Source organism: Loxodonta africana, chromosome 9, assembly GCF_030014295.1.
Source record: "Loxodonta africana isolate mLoxAfr1 chromosome 9, mLoxAfr1.hap2, whole genome shotgun sequence".
Classification (NCBI taxonomy): domain Eukaryota; kingdom Metazoa; phylum Chordata; class Mammalia; order Proboscidea; family Elephantidae; genus Loxodonta; species Loxodonta africana.
The window spans coordinates 81,054,588-81,071,508 of record NC_087350.1 but is presented as its reverse complement, the minus strand read 5'-3'; the positions used below and the strand labels follow the sequence as shown (position 1 = coordinate 81,071,508).

Below are 16,921 nucleotides of genomic sequence, written 5' to 3'. Positions count from 1 at the left end.
TCATTAAACAGTTAGTATACATATTGTTCTATGACATTGATTTAACAACCCCACGACATGTTAGCACTTTCCTTTCTCAATCTTGGGTTCCCTATTACCAGCTTTCCTGTCAAGGGGACCTAATTTTTGTCAAAAATAGTGTATCAAACAAAGCTAAAAATGCACAAACAACAAAAGATAAATTAGATAACTGAGACCTTCTTTCTAAAAAATACTTATGCTCATCAAAAGACTTTACCAAAAAAGTAATAAGGGAACCTATAGACTGGAAAAAAAAATCTTTGGCAGCAATATATCTGATAAGGGTCTAACTCTACAATACATAGAAAACTTCAACTCAACAACAAAAAGACAAACAATCCAATTAAAAAATGGGGAAAGGACATGAACAGACACTTCACCAAAGAGGACATTCAGGCGGCTAACAAACATGAAAAGGTGCTTGTGATCATTAGCCACTGGAGAGATGCAAATCAAAAATATGATGAAATACCATCTCACTCCTGCAAAAGTGGCACTGATCAAAAAAACGGAAAACAACAAATCCTGACAAAGTTGTGGGGAGATTGGAACTCTTATACAATGCTAGTGGGATTGTAAAATGGTATAATCGCTGTGGAAAACAGTATGGCGTTTCCGCAAAAAGCTAGAAATAGAAATACCTTATGATCCAGCAATCCCACTCCTAGGTATATACCCTAGCGATAAGAGCAGTCATGAATAGATATGATGTACATCTATGTTCACTGCAGCATTATTCACAGTGGGAAAAAGATGGAAATAATTTAAGTGCTGATCAATGGATGAATGGATGAACAAATTGTGGTACATAATGAAGAGAGGGCAATATATAGAGACAAAGTAAATTAGTGATTCCCTGGGGCTAGGGATGGGTGTGGTAATCAGCTGCAGCTGGGCACAAGGGATCTCTTTGGGGTGACGTGAATGTTGTAAAAGTGGATTGTGGTGATGGTTATGCAGCTCTGTAAATTTACTAAATCATTAATTGTATACTTAAAATAGGCAAATATTATACTTTGTAAAGTATACCTCAATAAAAGTTTAAAAAAGAGCATGTTAGAATAAGAGACAATTGTGGCAAATGCTATAACATATACAATTTTGCAACAACAATAATAACCAAAAAATATATGTGTGGTGTATATAAATATAGGAAGGCATATATGAGTACGTGTACATGCACGTATAGGTATATCTGTAATCCAGAATCCCACTGTAGGCATATGTATGTACATGTTTGAGTGTGCTGCATATATGCTGCACAGTTATGGAGATTTCCTGGATAAAGCCAAGCACCTCACAGAATTGGTTTACTGGGTTAAAGGGCTTAGGACCATAGTCTCGTGGGACAACTCAGTCAATTGGCATGACATAGTTCAATGCCCGTGGAAGCAGCAGTCAAGAAATCAAACAACAATCTGCTGCAAAAGGTCTCTTTAAAGTGTTGGAAAGATGTCACTTTGAGGAATAAGGTGCATCTGACCGAAACCATGATGTTTTCAATCACCTCGTATGCATGTGAAAGCTGGACAATGAACAAGGAAGACTGACGAAGAGTAGGCTGCCAGAAGATGGAACAAGTCTGTCTTGGAAGAAATACAGCCAGGGTGCTCCTTGGAAGCAAGGATGATGAGATTTTGCCTCATGTACTTTGGAGATGTTATCAGGAGGGACCAGTCCCTGGAGAAGGACATCATGCTTGGTAAAGTAGAGTCAGCAAAAAAGAGGAAGGCTATCAACGAGATGGATTGACACAGTGGCTACAACAATGGGCTGAAGCATAACAACTATTGTGAGGATGGCCCAGGACCAGGTAGTGTTTCGTTCTGTTGTACATAGTGTTGCTTTGAGTCAGAACCGACCCCACAGCATCTAACAACAGAATGAAAGCACGTGTTCACCATAAATTGCACCATTGTACAGTCTGTACAAGCTGGTACAACAGGGTTCAGTGCCTCGGCCATTCAAACGGGTTTATCAGCATTGAGAACTTTTCAAAAGGTGAGTTCCTAAAGGCTAGCCAAGGGCCAGCCCTGCAAGCAGGCACTTCTAAAGATCAGGCCTGCTGTGTTGCCTCTTTCTGCACAGCAAGTCCCTTGTGATATAAGCGCAAGAGTTTTTCAGGATATACCTAGGAGTAGAATGAATATCTTCATCTTTACCAGATAATGTCAAATTTTTTCCAAAGTAGTTGTACTGATTATGTTTAAACCAGCAGTATAAGTTTGCATTGCTCCATGTAGTTACCAATACCTGATATTTTTAGCTATTTAATTTTTTTCTAATCTGTTGAGTGTAAGTGCTATTTTACTGTGGTTTTAATTTGTACTCTTCTGATTATTTATATGTCTTCTCATATATTGATTGACCATTAGTGTTTTCTAGTCTATGAAATAGTTTTTCATGTCATTTGCTGATCTTTCTATTGGATTGTTTTTTTTTTCTTGTATTGAAGTTCTTAATGTAATCTTGATTCTAATTTTTTGTTGATTGTGTGTTGCAGATATATTATCTGAGTTTGTGACTTGTCTTTTCACTTTAATGACAAGTCATTAATTTTGATGAAGAAGGTGTGTTTACTAATTTATCTTATTTGTCCATCTTTGTGTTTCTGTTTGCCCTGCTTTTTCTGTATTTTCCCCTTATTTCTTGTTTTTTTATGTTAATTTCCTATCATTCCGTTGGTTTGTGTTTTATTTCTATTCTTTTAATATTTAAATTTTTTTTATTTATTTAGCCAAATGTAAAGTCAATCTGTATCTTTGTTGTAAGCTGCTGTTGAGTTGATTCTGACTCATAGCAACTGTATGTACAACAGAAGGAAACACTACCCCATCCTGTGCGGTCTCACAATCGTTGTTATGCTTGAGTCCATTGCTGCAGCCACTGTGTCAATCCATCTCATCCAGGGTTTCCTCTTTTTCACTGGCCCTCTACTTTACCAAGCATGATGTTCTTCTCCAGGGTCTGGTCCTTCCTGATAGCAAAGTATGTGAGACAAAGTCTTGCCATCCTTGTTTCTAATGAACATTCTGGCTGGTCTTTCAAGACAGATTTCTTCATCCTTCTGGCAGTCCCTGGTATATTGAATATTCTTTACCAACACCATAATTCAAAGGCATCAATTCTTTCGCTCTTCCTTATTCATTTTCCAGGTTTCACATGCATACGTGGCAAATGAAAACACCACGGCTTGGTTCAGCACACCTTAGTCCGTAAAGTGACATCTTTGCTTTTTAACACTTTAAAGAGGTATTTTGCAGCAGATTTGCCTAATACAAATTCTTGGCTGCTGCTTCCATGGGTGTTGATTGTAGATCCAAGTAAATGAAGTCCTTGACAACTTCAATATTTTCTTCGTTTATCATGATGTTGCCTATTGGTCCAGGTATGAGGATTTTGTTTTCTTTAATCTATATTTTTACTCTTCTAAATAATATGAAGTCCTTACAATACTTAATGCCAGGCACCTCTTCTAGATTACTTGCTATTGACGTCCAGTATTTTAGCTTTCTCTCTATTTTAACTTTTATTTTTTAATATTTATAGATTCACAGGAAGTTGCAAAAGTAGTAAAGAGAGGTCCCATGTACTCTTCACTCATTTCCCCAGAATGATTACATCTTACACAAGTATAGTACATTTTTTTTAGCTCTATACATTTTTAACTTTACAAATTAGTTATTAATTTTAGAATGTAATATTATCAATATTTATTTAGGTTAACTCATGTGTTTTTGTGAGGTCATTTGGTGGTAAATACTTTTTTTATTGCCTAAAATGATCTTTCACCTTCATTTTTGGAATGTGGTTCCCTTGTGTGTACATTTCTAGTTTAACAGTTATTTTTACTCTCAGAATTTTTTTTTATTAATAAACTTTATTTTTAGAGCAATTTTAGGTTTATAGAAAAATTGTGTAGAAAGTATAGTCTTTTCAGCATTTTGAATATATTAGTCTGCTTTCTTCTTGATTTCATTGTTGCCTTTGAGAAATCACCATCAGTCTAATTCTTCCTTTCTAGTTTGTCTTTTTTTCTCTCTGGTTCCTTTTAGAATCTTTGTTTTTGATATTCTGCAGCTTCTCTCTCAGAGACATTGCCTTGTACAACTCCAGGGAATCATACCATCTGTGTGGTGTCTATGTGGATAGTGTCCTTTAGAGTTGTACAACCTTGTAAGTATAGATGTGGATTTCTTTTTTTTTCCTTCTTCTTTCCCTCAACATTTGTGTGTGTATATGGTAAATACATATGTAATAAATTGTTTGCCATTTCAGTATTTTCCACATGTACAATTTTGTGACATTAGTTATGTTTATCGTGTTATTCAACCGTTACCATTATCTGTTTCCAAATTTTAGATGTGGATTTTTTCTTGTTTATCCTGCTTGTGATTCATTGTGCGTCCCATATCTGAGGATTTGTATCTTTAATCAATTTTGGAAAGTTCTTTGACTAATTGCCACTCTTCCATTCTCTCTAATTCTTACCTCTCAGAACAGACATATGTTAGATCATCTCACTTCATTGTCTATCTTAAACTCTTATTTCATAGAGCCTACATATCTTGTTCTCTCTGGGCTGCGTTCTGGATAATTTCTTCAGATTTATCTTCCCATTTACAAATTCTCTCTTTGTCTCTAATTTGCTATTTGACTAGTCCATTGAGTTTTTCATTTTAATCATTAAATGTTTTATTTCTAGAGTTTTTGTTCTTTTTCAAATCTGTCTAAACATTTTGGTAGTCTTGTTGCTTGCTTATATTTTTGATTTCTTTTTTTATTATTTTAAACATAAGGACATATTTACGTTCTTTGATATTTTTAATATATGATATCTTAATGTGTTTGATTATGTTTTTCATTTTTTTTTTTGCCCACCTTTGCTTGGGGTGCTTATGTCTTTTGAAATGTTTTTTTATAGGCTCGTATATCTTAAAACGGTATGGGCTTTCTTTGAGGCTTGGGCTAAAGGTTGAGGGCTTGGGTTGGGTTGCATTGAAGTTTTTCTTTCAGATAGTATTTTTGTTTGCTTTTATCAGGCCCCTTGGGCACAACCAATTTAGGACTACTTTAAATTAAATTCTAGGTTTGAGGTTTCTGGAACCATGCAGGCAGTATGAATTTAGGCACCAAAACTATTTGAAGATTCTCCTGTGGTTAGTTACAAATTATTAAAGGAGGCTCTTCTTTTCTGTTCTCCCCAAAAGCCAAGGCTAAGACAGACAAGTTTCCTTGCTGAGTACCTTTGCAGGGCAGATTTATATTTAATTCATCCTTTCATTTAAGTTATAGCCTCTCTTTGCCTCACCTGGGAGCTTTGAGTCTAACTTACCACCTTGCCTAAGGCTTCCATGACTGTTAAAATCTATGCTGTAGGTTATCAGAGATGGTAGGTTGATGCCCTTAGGGCAGTGGGCGGTTTTAGCCTTGACTGTGTCTCTGTGTTCATGCTCCTGTTTTTAGTTCAGCCTCTGAGGATTTTCCTTACGTTCTTGCAAGTTCAATCATAAATTTAAAAGGATTAAAAAATATTTTTTTATCCAGCATTTCTGTTAGAACATTTTAACATGTTTTTTCCTCCATAACCACTGACTATGCTTTTATTTTTGGTACATAGTTTAGAGGCAAGCCATGGCAATCTAGGTATGGGAAACATTGGCCATTCTCAATATTGCCTAGGATGTGGGTATGTTTGGTTAAGCACTTGGCCTGAAACATGTTGAAAATTACCTGTCACTAGGACAGACTAAAATGATTTAAATGTACTAACGAGAATGGAATACGTATTTTCAAATTTCCTGATATTGCCAAGAATTTCTTTTAGTATTTCATTTTAATAAAAATGGTACAAGGTAATTTGTAAAAGATTAAGGCATGCATGTTATAAAGAAATTGACTTCTTCAGTATGCTTAATGCAGTCACTTTTTTTCTTTTCCCCGGTTTGCCAAGCAGTGGACAAAATCAAATGATCTGGAATCTAAATCATTAACTCCAGTATTATGCAGAGCATCTGCACGTAAAATAAAGAACAAAGAGAATATATATACACCTAAGTCTGCTGTAAAGAAGGAAGAGTACTTTTTATTTCCTGAGCCAAAGACTCCAGTTAATAAGAACCAGCATAAAAGGGGAATACTCACTACACCAAATTGTTACACTACACCCTCAAAAGGTATTTACTATGTGTTTTAAGCAGAGGTAAAATACCGCTGAATTCTGTGCTTTTTACCATGCTAAATAAACACAGAGCATTGCTCTCAGGAATTTCTGGGAGAAGCCAAGCTGCTATTTTATCATATATATTTGCATTAGTTGAAAGCATGTTAGTCAACTTCTAATTTTTCTCAGATGATACTAACTTTTTCACAATTGTAAAATTGACTCAGAACATCATATGATATCAAAGCTGAGAGGCATGTTAGAACCCATCTGGTCTGACTCCCTTTTCACAACTGAGGAACCTGAGACTCAGAGGAGTAAAGCAATTTATCAAGGTCATATATCTAGGTTTAGACATTGCTTGCTTGTTTGCACCTGTACTGACTCAAGCTGAAGTCTCTGCTGAGCCCTACTTATTTATCTGAGTCTCCAGTTCTGGGCTCTGGCCCTGTTCCTCCCTGCTGTGTACCCCAGCCAGAGGGTAAATCTGTGCTGCCCTTCAGATATCTGTGTGAAGCCAACTCTCTTATTTCACTTAGTTTTGCTTTAGGTTAGTCATTGACAATTATATAAACCATTTCCTTTATGACAGCTCGGTGTTTTGCTGGTTGGCCTACTCTGGACACATTCTATTTTGTTACTGTGCCTCTTATGAACCCAGGTTTCTAGGACTGGGCTCACCAGGATAAGACAGTGAGTGCTATGAGGCTGTCTACCATGTTTGTTGCACATGGCATAGTGCACAGTTAGGTGCCGTATTTGTTGTCTGGTGCATAGTAGATGCCCAATGCCTGGCCCATAAAAAAAAAAAAAAAAACTCAAACCTGTTGCCACTGAATTGATTCCGACTCATAGCAACCCTATAGGACAGAGTAGAACTGCCCCCATACGTAGTAGGGGCCACATTTGTTGAATGAAGAAATAAGTTAGAGTCTGAAGGAATTTTATTTACTGTGATCTGATCTGATATGTCGCTTTTTAAAATGACCCCTAAGCTTCATGAGCCTTTTTTCCAGCAATTGTGATATACTCTTATGTGAAGATCCTAATGGACACAGCTCTGAAACACTACGGGGTGAGCTACTCCTAAACCACATCCTCCATTGTGCTTCCAGTTTGCTAATGGGGCTGGTAACCAGTTTAAGAGGCCAACTTCTTATCTATAAAGATGTTATGGGAGACTTTGTCAGAAGATTTCCCGGAAGTCCCAATATTATGTTAGCGACGTTGTCCTATTTGTCAAATCTAATAACACTTCCTGAAAAAATGTGAGGCTAGTTAGGTGCAATGCTGATGATGTGTGTGTGGAGGGGGGTGCCTGTGGTGGTTAGGAGGATTCAGTGAAATAACACCTGCACATAGTAGGACTTCAATAGTAGCTGCTATTTCATCTTTTCCCGAGGAGGGGTCGCCTTCTGTTATTTCTCTTAAAATAGCTAAAACATTCTTTGTTAGTCATAAGGTTGGACGGAGAGCTAAGGTGAACCTTAGCTCATTCAGGGCTTTTTTTTAAATAGCTTTTGAAGCTACGGTTCCCTTCCATTATTGATATTTTTTACTTTTTCTATAACTCTGAAGGCTTTGAAATGTGGGTAGTTTGAAATTTATTTTATAATCTTAGAGTGTTGTCAGTTTACATATTTTGCCCCTGTGAGAATGATTGTGTTGGTCAAGAGCAATTGCCAGCCGTATTTTTTTTTAAAAAAATGTAAGAGCTGCCTAAGGGATCAAGTGGCTGAAACCCCTGATTGATGGCTTCCATTAGCACTTTGCATTTTACTCTTGCTGTTAGTTATTTTTGGCATAAACACTAATTTCATTTTTCTGGACCCTGTACAATCCAGTCAATGACAGTTCATTGAAGGGCAACTATGTATAGAAGTAGATGCTTGCAGTATACAAAAATGAAAACAGTTTTCACAGATATTTTTGACTGACCTTATTTTCTCATTCTTGTAAAACCAATGAGAATAATGTTCAATAGTCATAAATAAACCAAAACAAAACCCCCAATCTTTTTGTAAAAACTTGATATCATATGTTTGTTTATTTTAAAGTGAATATTATTATTTGTCAAGGCTATGAAATTTTTAGATCATGACCAAAGAGCTAACTAAACAGTGATAATCTCATTTGTTAATGCAAATTTGTCACAAACTCTCTGGGATGCAAATACCCTATTAGAATGAAAGACAAGATTCTGTAATAGAAAATATAAGAAATAAGCAAAGCTCACACCATCTGTTAAATAACTTTTGTCAAGTGTTCACAGGGAACTGATTTCTTTGCCTAATAGGAATTGAATAGGTCTATAACTTGAACTATAACTTGAACTAACTCCTTTCAATACTGTATCAATTAAAGGCATGAATTGTGCCCTTTTATAAATACAGGTTGACTTATCTATAAAAAGAAGAATCATTAATCAGAAAATCTCTCTCTATATATGATTGTTCTATTTAGATTTACCATATGATATATTAAAATCATCAGCATAGCCTCAGTTTTGCTGTGGACAAAAGAGAAGAGCCATAGTTACAAAGCAAGATGATTTTGTTTTTATGATAAATCAGATGGAAACAATTTTTAGAGAATTAGAACCTTTAACCTGACAGTCCAAGTGATTACAATATTCCTGAAGCCAGTGAATGAGATGATATATGTATTATTGGTAGAGATTTCCAAAACATAGTATGTCAACTATATATGGTTTATGTGTGTTGTTTGTTCTAATAGATAGAAACCAGTGCCTGAATGAAACCCCAGTTAAAACACCAGTAAATTCAGCAGGAACAAACAAGTTAATGACAGGTGTCATTAGCCCTGAGAGGCGGTAAGTGTCTAGTTTTTTAGACTCTTGATCTTTAGTAAATGTAACCTGATTTCCTTTTATCCATATACAAAAAACTTGATTAAGTGAACTAAAACATAGGGTCTCTTGGTGACTCTAGGACTGACTGAGGATGGTCTGTGGCCATTACTGGAGGTGTTTTCACTGCCTTCTTCGTAGGATAGAGTTATGAAACTGATCAGCAGTGGGACTGCCTCCTTAACTTAAAATACAGCAGGGTGGGAAGAAAGTAGGTCTGGCCCCAACCATGCAGTTACCTCTCTGAGGTCCATCTTTCCCCACTCTCCTGCTTGTATAGACATCCATACTAACAGATCCAAAACCAAAAAACCTGTTGCTGTTGAATTGATTCTGACTTATAGAGATCCTCTAGGACAGGGTAGAACTGGCCCACAGGGTTTCTGAGGCTGCACATCTTTTATGGAAGCCCACTGCCAACATTTTTCTCCCACGGAACAGCTGGCGGGTTCGAACCACTAAACTTTGGGTTAGCACCTGAGTGTTTAACCACTGCGCCATCAGGGCTCCTCTAACATAAAAACCCGTTGCTGTGGAGTTGATGCTGACTCTGAGCTACCCTAAAGGACAGAGTGGAACTGCCCCATAGGGTTTCCAAGGAGCAGCTGGTGGGTTTGAACTGCCAGCCTTTAGGTTAGCAGCCAAGTTCTTGACCACTGCACTACCAGGGATCCCGTCTAAAAAAAAAAAAAAAAAAATAGCAGTCCCAAAATAGGGAAGACTCTGAATGGTGTTTCTAAGAAAGCCCACTCTTCTTGTATGAAAAATACTGCAGAATAGATTATGCTTTATTGTCCTTTATAACTTTTTTTTTCCTTTTTTACGCAGAATCCATTTTGGGGACAATTGGGGGAATTAGAATGGGAACTCAATATTGATACTATGGAATTATTAATTTTCTTGACGTGATAATCGTATTGTGGTTATGTAGGAAAATGTCTTTATTTGTTGGAGATATATGCTGACATGTTTCAGGGTGAATTGTCATGATATCTTCAACTTACTTTCAGACAACTCAGCAAATACATACATTTAATGAATTTATTTATCTATAAAAAAAGAAAACAACCCATTGCTGTGGAGTCAATTCTGACTCATAGTGAGCCTATAGGACAGGGTAGAACTGCCCCGAAAGGTTTCCAAGGAGCGGCTGGTAGGTACGAACTGCCAGCCTTTGGTTAGCAGCCGAATGCTTAACCACCTCACCACCAGGACTGTGGTAAAATATTAACAATTATTGAATCTAGGAGGATATATGGGTGTTTATTGTACTATTCTTTCATCTTTTCTGTTTTTTTGACATTTAAGAAAAAAAGTTTGTTGAAAAGCTTCTGAATGGCAGTTGGCTGGAGGAGAGGGAGGGCAATGGCTACCTCCCAGTGGGAAATGACTTTAGCTCTCCCTGAGGAGGGATGAGATGATCTGGCCCTGGCACACCTGAATGGCTCACACCTCAAAAGCAGGAGGTCCAGCTCTGCTCAGGCTCTATTTTGTTTTGTATATAATTTATTTATTTTGTTGTTGAGAATATACATGCTAAAACATACACCAGTTCAACAGTTTCTGTGTGTACAATTCAGTGGCATTTGATTACATTCTTTGAGTTGTGCAACCATTCTCACCCTCCTTTTCTGAGTTGTTCCTCCCCCATTAACATAAATTCATTGCCCCCTAAGGTTCCTGTCTAATTTTTCAAGTTGCTGGTGTCAATTTGATCCCATATAGATAGTTCTTAAAAGAGCATAATGCTCAAGGCAGACATTCTTTACTAGTTAAGCAAAATTATTGTTTGGTTTTAAGAAGACCTCAGGGATTATTTTTGGGTTAAGGTTTAAAGATTATCTCAGGACAATAGTTTTGGAGGTTCATCCAGCCTTCAATGGCTCCAGAAAATCTTGAGTTCATGAGAATTTGAAATTCAGTTTTACGTTTCCCCCTTTTGATCAGGATTCTTCTATAGAATCTTTGATCAAAATATTTTGTAATGGTTGCTGGGCACCATCTAGTTCTTCTGGTCTCATGGTGAAGGAGACAGTTGTTCATGGAGGCTGTTTTTTGTTTTTAAGGTGCCGCTCGGTGGAGCTGGATCTCAACCAAGCACATGTAGAGGATACTCCAAAAAGAAAAGGAACCAAAGTGTTTGGAAGCCTTGAAAGGGGATTGGATAAAGTTATGACTGTGCTTACCAGGAGTAAAAGGAAGGGCTCTGCCAAAGATGGACCAAGAAGATTAAAGGTAAGTGGGCTGGAATTCTCTAATATGGCAGAAGCTCATTATCAACAGGACCACTTATTTATTTTTTTAAAGAAAAGTGCTCAGTGAATGAATTTATTAATACTTTTTATTTACTTATTCATTCATTCATTCATTCATTTAGTTACTACATATTTTTTGAGCATCCAAAATTTTGAGTATGTTATTATGCAATGAGTTTTGAGAATGTAGAGGTAAATTAGATGCAGATACTTCCTTCAAGGAGCAAATAACTATCATTCAAATATTCAAGTTCATGTAGAAGGAATAATCACGTTGGAAATATGGAGGTGGGGAAACACGGGGTATATATGGGGAACAACAATTATTATTGTGTTTCTGGCACTTAGAAGAGTCCTCTACTTTTGGAGTTCCTCAAGGAATATTTGAATATTTGGAAAGTTAATTTGAACTTTGAGTGTGGTGTGTGTGAAGGAAATAGTGAGAGACAGACTGGAAAGGCAGGCTTGAAGAGGCTCAAGGACCTGCCTAAGGAGTTTGGACCTTATTTGATAGCCAATTATGCTTTAAAAGTTTCATGTGTCAGTGGTGGGGACAATATATTAGGTGGGAGAGGAAAGGAAAAAATAAGTCGTTAGTAGATATAAAATATTCCTTACTTTCTTGGATTCTCTCTGGGCATTCATTCAGACATCTAATAAATGACATTTTTGTTTGGCAGAAATGTGGGAAGTAAGAGGTAAAGAGGTGAGTAAGACACAATCTGTGTCCTTGAAAAACTCATAGACTGGCAATGAAAACAGGCAGGGATGTTGCTGTGGCACACTGGGCTCAATGCTGTGATAAAGACATGTTTCAAGAGGTGTGGGGCCCAGAAGAGGAAGGAAAAGATCACAGTGGTCCCCAGGATTTGGGCACTGCGTCCATGTTTAGTTTTGCATAGAGGCTCTCAAGATAATTTAACAGTTTCTACATGTGCAGTTCAATGACATTGATTACATTCTTCATGTTGTGAAACCCCTATCCCTATCTTTTTCCTAATCTACCAACATTACCATAAACTCTGCCCTGCAAACAAAAACTCCCTCTTCCCCCTTCCCTCCCACCCCTGGTAACCACTAATAAGCTTTGGTTTCTCTGTATTTGCTTATTTAATTTAAGTGAGGTCATGTAGTATTTGACCTTTTGTGACCAACTTAATTCACTTAGCATTATGTTTTCAAGGTTCGTCTTTCTTGTGGCATGTATTAGGAATTCATTTCTCTTTATGGCTGAAAAATATTCCATTGTATGTATATACCACAGTTTTGTTTATCCATTCATCACTTGGCAGATGTTTAGGTTTCTTCTACCTTTTGGCCTATTATGAAAAGTGCCATAGTGAATGTTGGTATACAGGATTCTGTTTGCATTCCCGTTTTCACTTCTTTTGGGTAATACCTAGGATTGGGATTAATGAGTCATGGGTAGTTGCATGCCCGACCTTTTGAGGAACTGCCAAACGGTTTTCTGCACTGGCTGTACCATTTTCAATTAGCCACCAGTAGTGGATAAGGGCTCCAGTTTCTCCATATTCTCTCCAACACCTCTTGTTTTCCATTTTTTCTAATGGGGGTGAAGTGGTTTCTCATTGTGATTTTGTTTTGCATCTCCCCTAATGGCTAGCGGGAGCCGTGGTGGCGCAGTGGATAAGTGATATGGCTGCCAACCAAAAGGTTGGCTATTCAAATCCAGCAGCTGCTCCTTGGAAACCCTGTGGGGCTGTGATGGTTAAGATTGTGTGTCCTATAGGGTTGCTATGAGTTTCAGTTGACTCAGTGGCAGTGAGTTTAATGGCTAATGACTACCCGACTTCTTAATTAAAAAATGATAAGCTTACAGAAAAGTTGGAATAACAAAGAACACCTTGATTTAAAAAAAAAAATTATTGTGATAAGATATATATAACAAAACATTGCCATTTTAACCATTTTAAAGTGTACAGTTCAGTGACGTTAATTATGTTCTCCATGTTGTGCAGCCATCACTGTTTTCTATTTCCAAATGTTTTTCATCACTCTGAATAGAGACTCAGTACCTTTAAGCAATAACTTCTTGTTTCCCCCTTACCCCACAAAAAACTTGGTGCCGTTGAGTTGATTCCGACTCATGATGACCCTATAGGAGAGAGAGTGGAACTGCCCTATAGACTTTCCAAGGAGCACCTGGTGGATTTGAACCGCTGACCTTTTGGTTAGCAGCCGTAGCACTTAACCACTATGCCACCAGGGTTTCCACCCGTCGCCTCCCCTCAAAGCCTCTGGTAACTACTAATAAACTTGTATTTCTATCCATATGCCTCTTCTAGATATTTCATATAAATAGGATCATATAGTATTTGTCCTTTTGTGTCTGACTTACTTCACGCAGACAATGTTTTCAAGGTTCGTCCATGTTGTAGCATGTATTAGGATTTCATTTTTCTGTGGCTGAGTAATATTTCATTGTATGTATATACCACATTTTGTTTATCCATTATCTGTTGATGGACACTTGAGCCATTTCTACCTTTTGACTTTTGTGAATAATGCTGCAGTGAACATGGGTTTACAAGTATCTCTTTGAGATCCTACTTTCAAGTCTTTGGGAAGGAGTGGAACACCTTAATTTTTTAAGATCGGAAGTCCTCTCCACCTTCAGGAATCAATCTATAAAAATCTGGAATTTAAACATAGGCATACCTAGTTTCATTGCGCCTTGCTTTATTGTGCTTTGCAGATATTGTGTTTTTTACAAATAGAAGGTTTGTGGCAATCCTGCATCGAGCAAGTCTCTTAGCGCCATTTTATCAACAGCATGTGCTCACTTCGTGTCTCTGGGTCACATTTTGGTAATTCTTGCAATATCTCAAACTTTTTCATTACTGTTTTATCTGTTATGGTTCTGTGATAAGTGATCTTTGATGTTACTCTTGTAATTGTTTTTGGGTGCCATGAATTGCGCCCATATAAGATGGTGAACTTAATTGATAAATGTGTGTGTTCTGACTGCTGCACCAACTGGCCGTTCCCTGTCTCTCTCCCTCTCCTTGGGCCTCCCTATTCCCTGAGACATGACAGTATTGAAATTAGGCCTGTTAATAACCCTGCAATGGCCTCTAAGTATTCAAGTGAAAGGAAGAGTTGTATGTCTCTCATTTTAAATCAAAAGCTAGAAATGATTAGACTTAGCAAGGAAGACATGTTGAAAGCCGAGACAGGCCCAGTGCTAGGCCTTTTGTGCCAGTTAGCCAAGTTGTGAATGCAAAGGAAAAGTTCTTGAAGGATATTAAAAGTACTACTCCAGTAAACGCAGGAGTGATAAGAAAGGGAAACAGCCTTATTGCTGATACGGAGAAAATTTTAGTGGTCTGGATAGAAGATCAAACCATCCCGCAATATTCCCTTAAACCAAAGCCTAATCCAGAGCAAGGCTTCAACTCTCTTCATTCCATGAAGGCTGAGAGAGGTGAGGAACCTGCAGAAGAAAAGTTTGAAGCTTGAAGAAGTTGGTTCATGTGTCTCCATAACATAAAAGTGCAAGGTGAAGCAGCTGTAGAAGCTACAGCAAGTTATTTAGAAGATCTGGCTAAGATAATTGATGAAAGTAGCTACACTAAACAACAGATTTTCAGTGTAGATGAAACAGCCTTATATTGGAAGAAGATGCCATCTAGGACTTTTATAGCTAGAGAGGAAAAGTCAATGCCTGGCTTCCAAGGACAGGGTGACTATTGTTAGGGGCTAATGCAGCTGGTGACTTCATATTGGAGCCAGTGCTCATTTACCATTCCAAAAATCCTAGGGCCTTTAAGAATTATGCTAAACCTACTCTGCCTGTGCTCTATAAATGGAACAACAAAGCCTGTATGACAGCACATCTGTTTACAACATGGTTTACTGAATATTTTAAGCCCACTGTTGAGACCAACTGCTCAGAAAAAAAGATTACTTTCAAAATATTACTGCTCGTTGACAACAGACATGGTTACCCAATAGCTCTGATAGAGGTGTATAAGGAGATTAATGTTGTTTTCATGTCTGCAAATGCAGCATCCATTCTGCAGCCCCTGGATCATGGGATAATTTTGACTTTGAGTCTTATTATTTAAGAAATGCATTTTGTAAGGCTATAGCCTACCATAGATAGTGATTCCTCTGACAGATCTGGGCAAAGGAAATTGAAAACTGTCTGGAAAGGATTCACTATTCTACATACCATTAAGAACATTCGTGATTCATGAGAGGAGGTCAAAAGATCAACATTAACAGGAGTTTGGACGGAAGAAGTTGATGCCAACCATCATAGATGACTTAGAAGTGTTCAAGACTTCAGTGGAGGAAGTAACTGCAAATGTGGTGGAAATAGCAAGAGAACTAGAATTAGAAGTAAAGCCTGAAGATGTGACTGAATTGCTGCAATCTCATGATACAACTTTAATGGATGGGAGTTGCTTCTTATGGATGAGCAAAGAAAGTGGTTTCTTGAGATGGAATCTACTTCTGGTGAAGATGCTATGAACATTGTTGAAATGACAACAAAGAATTTAGAATACTACATCAATTTAGTTGATAAAGCAGCGGCAGGGTTTGAGAGGATTGACTGCAATTTTGAAAGAAGTTCTGCTGTTGGTGAAATGCTGTCAAACAGCATCACATGCTACAGAGAAATCTTTTGTGAAAAGAAGAGTCAGTCAATGCGGCAAACTTTATTGCTGTCTTGTTTTAAGGAATTGCCACCCAGCCTTCCGCAACCACCACCCTGATCAGTCAGCAGCCATCAACATAGAGGCAAGACCCTCTACCAGCAAAAAGATTATGACTCGTTGAAGGCTGAGATGGTGGTTAGCATTTTTTTTTTTTTTTTTTTTTAGCAATAAAGGGTTTTTAAATTAAAGTATGTACATTGTCCTTTTAGACATAATGCTGTTGCATACTTAATAGACTACAGTATAGTGTAAACATAACTTTTATATGCACTGGGAAACCAAAAAATTCACTTGACTTGCTTTATTACGTTACTTGCTTTATTGAGGTGGTCTGGAATGGAATCTGCCTATAGGTAAATTAGGGTTAATTCTTTATTTTACAAAAGGAGTCATATAAATTGCAATTTTAAAGTGTTCAACTTATTATCATCTTGACAGAGCCAATTTAGTTTGGTGAAAAGAGCTGTGGATTAGGAATGAGGAAATAGAGGGCCCCGTTTTAGTCATGGCAGTGCCACTTGTTCCATTTATAACTTGAAGCTGAGGTTCCCCAAGCTCCAGCCATTTAACACTCACTTTCATGACACTTGCCATCCTAGGATATCAACTGCATCATTATTTATCTGGTATTTTCTTTATATTGACTCACTTATAAAAATAACCTTTATACAGGTATAATTGGCATACAATAAACTATATATATTAAAAACGTACAATTTAGTATGTATCTTAGTCCTCTAGTGCTGCCATAACAGAAATACCACAAGTGGATGGCTTTAACAAAGAGACATTTATTTTCTCACAGTCTAGTAGGTTACAAGTCCAAACTCAGGGTGTCGGCTCCAGGGGAAGGCTTTCTTTCTCTGTCGGCTCTGGAGGAAGGCTTCCCCTGGTCGAGGAGCTTCTCAGGCGCAGGGACCTCATGTCC

General features: G+C 37.5%; 1 protein-coding gene across 5 annotated transcripts in view; it reads left to right on the top strand.

Annotated features, from left to right (window-relative positions):
- MELK (maternal embryonic leucine zipper kinase) overlaps positions 1-16,921 on the top strand; it is a 96,857-nt gene that overhangs the window by 73,820 nt on the left and 6,116 nt on the right. For all 5 annotated transcript variants that reach the window (XM_064291726.1, XM_064291729.1, XM_023545129.2 and 2 more), the window contains 3 exons: positions 5,978-6,197; positions 8,921-9,017; positions 11,120-11,288. In XM_064291726.1, the coding sequence (XP_064147796.1) occupies positions 5,978-6,197; positions 8,921-9,017; positions 11,120-11,288 (486 nt within the window). The remainder of the gene's footprint in view (positions 1-5,977; positions 6,198-8,920; positions 9,018-11,119; positions 11,289-16,921) is intronic.